The sequence below is a fragment of the Budorcas taxicolor genome, chromosome 1 (genome assembly GCF_023091745.1).
Source record: "Budorcas taxicolor isolate Tak-1 chromosome 1, Takin1.1, whole genome shotgun sequence".
NCBI classification, from domain to species: domain Eukaryota; kingdom Metazoa; phylum Chordata; class Mammalia; order Artiodactyla; family Bovidae; genus Budorcas; species Budorcas taxicolor.
In genome coordinates, this window is record NC_068910.1 from 199,798,282 (window position 1) to 199,808,668 (window position 10,387).

General features: G+C 40.4%; 1 protein-coding gene across 1 annotated transcript in view; it reads left to right on the plus strand.

The window, feature by feature from the left end:
- TOPBP1 (DNA topoisomerase II binding protein 1) overlaps window positions 1-5,070 on the plus strand; it is a 75,066-nt gene extending 69,996 nt beyond the window's left edge. The window contains exon 28 of the mRNA XM_052639171.1: window positions 4,305-5,070. Within this exon, the coding sequence (XP_052495131.1) occupies window positions 4,305-4,448 (144 nt within the window). The 3' untranslated portion in view covers window positions 4,449-5,070. The remainder of the gene's footprint in view (window positions 1-4,304) is intronic.
- Window positions 5,071-10,387: the final 5,317 nt, after the last annotated feature.

A 10,387-nucleotide genomic window follows, 5' to 3' on the forward strand; every position in this document is an offset into this window, starting at 1 on the left:
TGGGGAGGGAGTGAGGTTTAAAGGCAGGGGACATATGTATACCTATGGCTGATATATGTTGAGGTATGGCAGAAACCAATACAATATTGTAAAGCAATTATCCTCCAATTAAATATTTTAAAAAATTGAGGAGGGGAGAATAGCTTTCTTATAAATAGGATGTAGTTGGGACTTGGTTTTTATTCTCTAAAATGTTTAGTCTACAGTGTATTTACCAATACTGGATTTTACTTTTTGCCAATACTGGATTTTACTTTTTGCCATTTTTCTTTTGGTTTATCTCTCAGTTCTTTGTTCCTCAGTTCTTTTCTTGTCTTTTTTGGTATTAAATATCTTTTGGAACTCCATTTTATTCATTGTCCTTTTTTTTGTCTGCACTGGCTCTTCATTGCTGTGTGAGCTTTCTCTAGTTGCAGTGAGTGGGGTCTGCTCTCTAGTTGTGATGTATGGGTGTCTCATTGCTGTGGCTTCTCTTACTGAGGAGCAGGAGCTCTGGGCACATGGACTCCATAGTTGCAGCACATGGGCTTAGTTGCTCCACAGCTTGTGGGATCTTCTGGACCAGGGATTAAACCTGTGTCCCCTGCCAATGCAGGGGACTCTCAACCACTGGACCACCAGGCAAGTCCAGCGTCCATTCTTTTTAAAGCAACAACTTCTCTGCTTTTTTTGGACAGGTGGAAGTGTTTTGCTCTACTGATTACAATATACTTAATTTTTCATAATCTTTCTAAAGTTACTATTGTACCACTTTGCATAAAATTTAGAAATCGTGGACCCATATAGATTCAATTGCTTCCCCTGCTCTTCAAACCAGGAGTCAGTAAACTATAGCCCATAGTCCAGTTTGTTGCCTATTTTGTAAATAAAACTTATGAAGTTGAAACCCAGCTATGTTCATTCATTGGCATATTCTATTTGGCTGCTTTTGCACTACAGCTGCATAGTTGAGTAGTTGTAACAAAGATTTGCAACCACTAAAATGTTTAGTGTCTGACCCATCTATCTGTTATAACTCCACAGTTTTGTGTAATACTCTAAGTTTTGCGTTAGACAGTCTTATTTAAGGAAATCAAAAGGGAAGCCTTTTATATTTATCCTATTATATATCATCTTAAATGTTATTTCTTTCTAAAGAGCTAAGTTTTCATGTGGTATCATTTTCCTTCAGCCTGAAGAACTTTCTTTAGTTTGTAATACAAATATGACGGGGACAAATTCTAGTTTTCTTTTTTGAAAATGTCTGTTTTACCTTATTCTTGAAGATTTTTGATAGGATATAGAATTGGGGGTTGAGTTTTTTTCTTCTTCTAGTACTTCAAAGACTTCATTCTCTCCTGGCCTCTTTTATTTCTGATAAGAAGTTGATGGTAATTTGAATTGTTCTTTATGCAGTGTGTCATTTTTCCCCTCCTCCCAAGCTCTCTCTTATGCCTGGCAACCACTAATATTTTTTCTTAGATGACAGTAAAAAAAAAAAAAATCATTATTTTGCTGTGTGAGGTCTTAGTTGCAGCACAGGGGACCTTCATTGCATCACGCAAGATCCTTTGTTGCAGCACATGAACATCCTGATTGTGGCACAGTCCCCAGTGTGTGGGCTCAGTAGCTGCAGTGCGTGGGCTTAGTTGCTCTACAGCGTGTGGAACCTAGTTCCCCAACCAGGGATCAAACCTGTGTCCCCTGCGTTGCAAGGTAGATTCTTAACTGCTGGACCACCAGCAAGTCCCAATTAGTAATCTTTTGTCCACTTCTTAAATTTAATGATTTTTAAAATCTTAAATAAATGAAATTACTAATAATGTGTGAACTTTGGTAATTGGCTTTTTTCACTCAGTAAAATTCTTTTGAGATTCATCCAAATTGTTGTATTAGTATACACTTTTATTCCATTTTATTACTGAGTAATACAGATATACTACAGTTAATCTTTAACCTGTTGAAAGACATCTGGGTTATTTCTGGCTTGGAGCTGCTAGGAATGTTTGTATAGTTTGTATGTGAATATAAGATTACACTGCACTGGGATAAGTGCCCAAGTGTATGCTTCCAGAGTGGGCATATTTTACAGTTCCCGCCGTCAGTGGCTGAGTGATCCAGTTTCTTTGCATTCTCATCTACATTTAATTATCATTTTAGTCGGCATATAATCTCTCATGGTTTTAGCTTGTTGCATTTCCTTAATGGCTAATCAAAGTGAACATCTCTTGGTGTGCTTTTTTACCATGTTTATAATCCTCTTGATTGGAGTGTCTCCTCATGTCTTTTGCCCATTTTGTAATTGAATTGGTTTTACCCATGAGAGTTTTTTGTAGCAGATACTCGTCTTTTGTTGGATATGTGTTTGCAAATATTTTCTCCCTGTCTCGGTTTATCTCTTTACTTTTATACTCCTTTTTTTTTTTTTTTGGCTGTGCCACACAGCTTGCAGGATCTTAGTGCCCCCACTAGGGTTCAGGCCCCCAGCAGTGGAAGCACTGAGTCCCTAACCACTGAACCAACAGGGATTTCCTGCCTTTATCTCTTAACAGGATTTTTTGCAAAACAGAAGTTTAAAAGATTTTACAGTTTTTATACTGTCTATGACCCATTTTCCATAAAACATGTGAAAGTCTCTAAGTTGTGTCCCACCAGGCTCCTCTGGCCCTGGGATTCTCCAGGTAGGAATACTGCAGTGGGTAGCCATTCCCTTCTCCAGAGGATCTTCCTGATCCAGGGACTGAACCCAGTTCTCCTGCACTGCAGGCAGATTCTTCACCATCTGAGCCACCAGGGAAACCTGGTTGTGAGGTTTAAGACAAAATCGTCAGGGGGTTGGCTGTGGGGTTTGCTGCCTCAGAAGAACCATTTGTTAAAGAGCAAATGGTTAATCCTCCGTTTAGTTGCATTTATACCTTTGTCGAAATTCAGATGTGGGTTTTGTGTCAGTCTGTTTCTGGATTCTCTGTTTTATTCCATCAATCTATGTGTCTTTCCCTCTGCAAGACTTTTTTTTTTTGCAAGACTCAATTAGTCCTCATACTCGGTAATGATTCCTTTCTCTTTATTCCTCTTTTTCAAAATTGCTGTTGCTCTTCTAGCACTTGTACTTTTTTTTTGGCTTGTATCTTTATATGTAAATTTTTAAATAAGTTTGTTTGTCTGTAGAAACACCTAGCTATGATTTTAATAGGAATTACATTAAACCTACAGGTCAGTTTAAGTGTTTGACATCTCTAGTATATTAAGTCTTTCAGTCCTTAAAGACAGTAGCCAGTTTGCTTGGCTGATGTTACACAGTAAGTTGCAGCTCAGATCTCAGTTGGGCTCTTGGGGCCTTACCTTGAGTCTCTGACGGACATGATTTAGGGGTCAAGTAAGAATTTGGTCAATGTTCATAATACAGAGTTGGAGCTCCCCTCAGATTTTCTGGAATTTCCCACCTCGTTTTCTAGTGCTATGGTGCCATTCTGTCCTGTGGCTCTTCAAAGTTTTCTGTTTTAGCCAGTCAGCATGACACAGACAGGGGCATCTCTCCTGACTAAAAGCTGTAAAAAATGAGAAGGAGGATTCACCCTATCATTCCTTTCTTTCCAGAGGTCAGCCCCCCTTTGGTATTTGCTGATTGTTTCTTCCACAGTGTCTTAGAGTAGTTGCTTTTAGTATATTCTGGTTGGAAGTTATACGTGTTAAACTTTGGAGGAGTTGGAGTGAAAGGCATTTACCCAGTGTGGTGGTGATTCCTTGTGTTCTCCAGTCTACCATGTTGCCAGGAATAAATTGTACTTATAATAGCTGTTTTCTTTTATGTTGGAATATGGTTGTGTGGAAGAAAAATGCAAAGGATTTTGGAGTCAAGTGGAGAGGTACATGAATTTTGGCTTTGCCACCTGCTAGTTATATAACACTGTGTCATTTAAGCTTTTTTATCTGTAAAATGGAGAATAAAAAACCTGTCTCACATGTTTATTGTAAAAAATTTTTAAGGTTTTCAGAAACTTGCAGTAAATATAACATCTCACTTAAATGATAGCTGTTAATTGTATTTTATGTTTTCTCTATTCTGTTTTTAATCTATATTTAATCCATTAAGATCTGAGCTAGCCCCCCTCTGCCTGAGCTATAAACTCATTTTTCTTATAAAAGGTGAAATTTTGTTACGTGGGATCTGTTCATTAAGGGTGACAAGTGCTAAGTAGGTATCTTGGAAGACTGATGTTTAAGTTTTTTTATTATAAAGCAGAGTAGAGGAATCTATTACCTTATTAACAGTTTGAAATCTGGGGGAAAAAAAATAACAGTGTTGGGTTTTTCCCCTCTTATAGGAATCCCCTCCTCAAGTAGAAAATTACTGTCTGCCAGAGGCTGCTGCTTTTCTTCAGAATAAAAAGGAACCTGGGCCTGGATTCTCACAAAAGAGGAAAGCTCCTACAGAAAAAAATAAAATCAAACGACCCAGAGTACAGTAATTATATTTACTCAGTTACCAAAACATTAAATGTTTTTTAAATTAATAACTTGAATATGACTGTGATGGATTTGTAATTTAAAGACAAGAACCTGGAGAATTCAGCTTCAGGGTAGTGATGAAGCTTGAAGTTAGTTTTCAACACCTGAATTTTTAATCACTGAAATATTAACTGATCCTAATAGAAAGTTACCTGAAATAACAAAATGTAGCTCCTCAGCTAGCTTGTCGTTAAACCGTATTGATGTGTGTAAGGTGGGTTTTTATTTATTTGCTTGTAAGTATCCAAGTCTGTAGTTCAGTGGAAGTTTTAGCAAGATGTTAGATTTTGCCTTAAAATGTCTGCTTTAATTCGTAACAAGAAAGTTATCAATTAGGATTCATTCATATTTTCCCTGATTTTTAGCTTCTCACCATTTTACCTCTTCTTAACAGGAGCCTGAGCACAAGGTTTAATGAGGAACTGAGGCTTTAAACTTAAGTGTGTGTGTATATATGTATATGCATGTTTGTACAAATCTCCATGATGTTTGCCAAGTTTGGGGTCCAAAACTTGGAAAATAAAGACAATAAAGAATAAACGTAGTGACTCAAAGTAGTTGTTCAAATAGATAATTAAAAAAAAAAAACATTCTGGTAACCATTCTCTTGTTGAAACAAAAGATTTGTAAAACAGCTTAAAAATAAATCTAGTTACGTTTCTGATGTTGTTTATGTAGAATTATTAGGGCTTCCCTGGTGGCCCAGTTGGTAAAGAATCTGCCTGCAATGCAGGAGACCTGGGTTAGATCCCCAGATTGGGAAGATCCCATGGAGAAGGGAATGACTGCCCCCTCCAGTTTTCTGGCCTGGAGAGTTCCATGGACTGTATAGTCAATGGGGTTGCAAAAGAGTTGGACATAACTGAGCAACTTTCACATACACATGTAGAATATGGCTCTGGTGGGTTAAAAAAAGGAAGAACTACAGAACTGCATTAGCCTCTATTAATCTAAACCTAAAGACCAGATACTACATGCATGGCCACAGTTCTCTAAATATAAGGCTGCCTCACTTTGTTTAAGGGACTGTAATTTTGATGTAAATTGTTCAATTCCTAGTAATAATCTTTGAAAGGCAAACTCAGATGTTGATAAATTAAAATCCTTAACCTGAACACCAAACACCTGAAGTTTTCATCAGATTTTTCTCTAAATGAAGTAGGGGTTATCACTGCCCTTCAGTCTTTTTAGCTTTGAGCTAATTCACACCTTGCTGCTGCTGCTGCTGCTAAGTCACTTCAGTCGTGTCTGACTCTGTGCGACCCCATAGACGGCAGCACATCAGGCTCCCCTGTCCCTGGGATTCTCCAGCCAAGAAGACTGGAGTAAGTTGCCATTTCCTTCTCCAGTGCATGAAAGTGAAAAGTGAAAGTGAAGTTGCTCAGTCATGGCCAACTCCTAGCGACCCCATGGACTGCAGCATACCTTAGGACAACACAGATTCTTACAGGTAGCATTGTCATATAAACTGTACTCCTGCCCTCCTCCAAACAAAAAACCCACAGACCTGGGTTTTATTAGACCATTTTGTGTTAGCTGGTCCTTTCATTGGCTGTTTGAGGTATGTTTCTCTCTGAATTTCACTACTTAAAAAATCTTCGAAATAGTTACTCTTCTGTTGATGAGCACACTGTTGCCAGAACAAATTTTATTCTCCTATTTCTCTGTCTCAGAAAAAATGAACTAATGTAGCATTATCTTTTTTGCCATGATTATGAACTGTTTTCTCTGTTCAGGCCTTAATGTACAATTTTAAGGCTCCAGACCTCAGCTTCCGTTGACTCTCCAGAATCTGGCTACACCCTTCATAACACATTTTCAGTCAGATTTTGACTCTTACATTGTGACTGTCCTTATGCCAGCGAAGTCTTCTTACATGCAGATAATTGTAAGCATAGGTAGATATCTCATTTAAAAAGGAAGAAAAAAAAACCTTCCTTCACTATTCTTACTTTCTCCTTAGAATTACTATAGTATTTTAATCTATGACATTTAAATTAGCATTTCTTATATTCCTGTGACTTTTCATGTGCATTACTCTGGCCTCATCACAATTCATTGATTCAACAAATACGACTCCTCAGCATGTAAGGTAGTTTGTGGGCTTCAGGAACAAACCACTTGCAGGGTCCCTCGGAGTTAGTGGTAGGGCCCTCAGTGCAGACGCTACACTCAGTTATCCTCAGATGTAGTATTTATATTTCAGGCTGAATTTTATCTTCCTCATCCTGCTAAAGAAAATTTCACAGATTGACACTTAACCCCATATGTGACTGTACTTGGAGATTGGAATAATTAAGGTTCAATGAAGTCATATGAGCGGGCTTTAAGGAGAGACCAGGAGTTCATGGGCACAGAGGAAAGGCCACATGGGGACACAGGCAGCTGTCTGCAAGTCGGGAGAAGATGCCTTACCAGAAGCCACCCCTGGCAGCACCTTGACCTTAAACTTCTAGCCTCCAGAATTGTAAGAAGTTTGTTGTTTAAGCTCTAGTCCATACTTGTTTATTTTGAGACAGGAGGGGAAGGGACAGGACAAAACCTCTGGACAGTGAAGGAGGAGCACAGCTATTTATTAACATGTTGAACAGGCTGGAACTGGCTGAAACCAAGATGACTTCAAGAATAATCTGGTCATTGACATTTAGCTTATACTTTCATTGTAATAAATCACTCAGATGGGAAAAGTGGGCAGTGGCCCAGTTTCTGGAAAAGTCCCATCCTTCCCTGAAATAGCGAGAGTATTCCTCCCAGCCATTAGCCTATGAAATTACTCAGCCCATAAAAAGCAGCAACCCCATGGCATGAGTCCAATCTCACTTTCTGAAGAGGTTCTGCCAGTGGAGTGTGCATCCGTCAAACTCACTCTCACTTTTTTTAGGGGGGGGGCTCATTTGTGAAGTCTTTGCTGCATGAAGCAAAGGATCCCGTCTTAGCACTCCGTTCCAGGACCTGATGTTTCCCTCTCCTGCAGCAACTTAACAGATGAACCTTTAACTCGGAGGTATTTTGATATGTGCTGCTTTATAGCAGAGGTTGGCAAGCTTTCTCTGTAGAAGGTAGAAGATGAACTTTTAAGCAATGTGGGCTGGTCTTTCTGGCATTTTTCCTCCAACCCTCTAAAATATAAAAACTATCCTGAGCTCAAGGCCATATGGAAATAGGCAGTTGGCCATAGTATGACCCCCACTCTAGCCTCAAAAATACTTTTCAATCTGTATTTATTGACCTGTTTTATTGGCATGTCCCTAGCACCTCAAACAGTGGATGGAATAAGCAGATACAAAATAAATATTTTTAAATCAATTCATGTTTCTTGGGGAAAAAAGAAATCTGTCAACAAGCAAGGCACACAGCTCTTTGTTTTTCTCCCACTTATAAGTAGTATCCTTTTGGCACTTCGTGCTTGTTTAGCATTTGGGATTCTGTAATTGAAAGTACTGAGTGTTTTAAATTTGTGAGGTATTTATGGGAAGAAAAGCCAGGATACAGATATTTATGTTTTTCAAGGCATAAAAGAAAAGCAATAGACTATTTTGCTTTTAATACAATAGCAATATTTTTAAAGCAATAGAAACTGATAAAGGAAAGAGAATCAGGCAGTTATCTTACCAGTATGACTGCATTTCAGGATAACCTGACAATTGAGAAAAGGCCCTATAGAATAATTCCAGGCAGAAAGTGCAGAAGAAATGATAGAAGTCAAGCCATTTTATAGCTTCTAATGAAATCAAGGATCTAAGCAAAGAGGGACTTTTACAATGATGGGTCAACCTGATAATACCTGAACTCACTGGTCACAAAAAGAGCCAGACATGCCTCCTGATGTGATGTAGCAGGAAGTAGAGAACATCTGTAATCTTGCCCTCAGCCCCATGACTTGGATTTGATCAAGCTTCCAGATCTTAATAAAATCAGTCAACACTGAGTAAGGAGAGATCTGGGCTTCCCTTATGGCTCAGCTGGTAAAGAATCCACCTGTAATGTGGGGGACCTGGGTTCAATCCCTGGGTTGGGGAGATTCCCTGGAGAAGGGAAAGGCTACCCATTCCAGTATTATGACCTGGAGAATTCCATGGACTACAGTCCATGGGGTCACAAAGAATCAGACACAACTGAGCAACTTTCAAGGAGAGACCCAGTTCAAAATGATGATGTTAGTGGGTCCTGTGTCCCATGGACACACTGCATCCACAGCTATATACAGAACAATTTCCTCTGAAAGAGCCACAAAAAGTGGTTGCTACATATCAGGCAAATGAGAAAACCACATCAAAGCAGGTAGGGGGAAGCTGAGACACAGTCTTACCATAAACCCCACCCCCAGCACAGCACCCACAGTTGGAAGCAGACTGGCACACCTGAGCTTCTCCCTGTGGGACAAAGGCTTTGAACTCCACATCTGACATCCCACATTTTAAGACCTATACCTGAGAGGCAAGCTTCCAAAGTATCTAGCTTTGACAGTCTGTGGATCTTGTTTCCTCAAGACCCACAAGGCTACAGTTATCTGGGAATGCAGTGCAAAGGCAGACCAAAAAGGGCCAGTCTTTATGTAAAAGAGGCCCAACTGCTTATTGTAAAGCTTTGAGGTTTGTATTATAAATGGAATACAACTTAAAAATTGTGAACCACTGTTGTATACTTGTGTATCAACTGTACCTCAATAAAACAAGCCAAAGCTTTGTCCTGAGGGGCAGGCATTCAACACAGATGTTGCAGGGAGGGGCAGCCCAAAAGGGGGCTCTTGTGTAACATTCAGAAATGAATTGTCAGAGGAGGCACGCACACATGCTGACAAAACAAGAGACTTTATTGGGAAGGGCCTCCTGAGTGGAGGGCGGCAGGGAAGGGAAACTGGGAGAACTGCTCTGCCACGTGGCTTGCAATCTTGGGTTTTATAGTGATGGGATTAGTTTCTGGCCAGTCATTCTGACTCAGGGTATTCCTGCTGGCACACGCATTGCTCAGCCAAGATGGAGGGCATTGAGAAGGGGTCTGGGAAGTGATAGGACATGTGGCATCTCCTTTGACCTTTCCCAAATTCTTCCAGTTGGAGGTGGCTTGTTACTTCTGTGTTCCTTACCAGGACCTCCTGTCATAAAATAACTCATGCAAATGGTTACTGTGGTGCCCGGCCAGGGTGGGCAGTTTCAAACAGTGTGTTTCCCCTAACACAAAGAGGTGACAACTGAAACAGTCTCCAAAAGACAGAGGCCACCACGCCTGCCTTTTGTACACTCTCTGCCTTGCTCCAGATCTCCAGTACCTCCCAGAAAGGAGCCTGTACATTTGCCTGGTGCCCTGATTTTGGGAGGAGCCACCCCCACAGAGAACACTCCTTCATCACCTGGTTCTAGTAGCCAGTGGGACTTAGTCCTGCAGGTCCCATAGGACAAATGGAGAAGAGTTCTTAAACAGCTATCACTCCCAGGGCAGAGCAGGGAAGCAATAAACTGAAATACCCATTCTTTCTGTAAAAGAGGATTGGTACTTATTTTCATTGCTACTGCCTGAGGGCAGGCTTCCAGTTAAACGCACATTGAGAGGGCTCCTGAAATACTCCTCTAAAGTCTACAGAGGCTGGTTGGAGCCATCTTCAACCTGTCCCTCTGCCTCTCTCCTAGTATCTCCTAGGAAGGAGTCTGTGCTCATGCCTGGCACCCAAGTTTTTGTGGCTGCTCCCAGGGGACACTCCTTGATCACCTCTGGTTCTGGTGGCCAACAGGGCTAACACCCACAGGTCCCACACTCTAACAAATGGAGAAGTATTTTTTAACCAGCTATCATCCCCAGGGCACATAACAAGGACTGAAACACACCCAGTCTTTCTGTGAAAGAAGTCTATTAGCATGTCTTCATAGCTTTGGCCTGAGGGGCAGGCTTCTAATTAAACAGA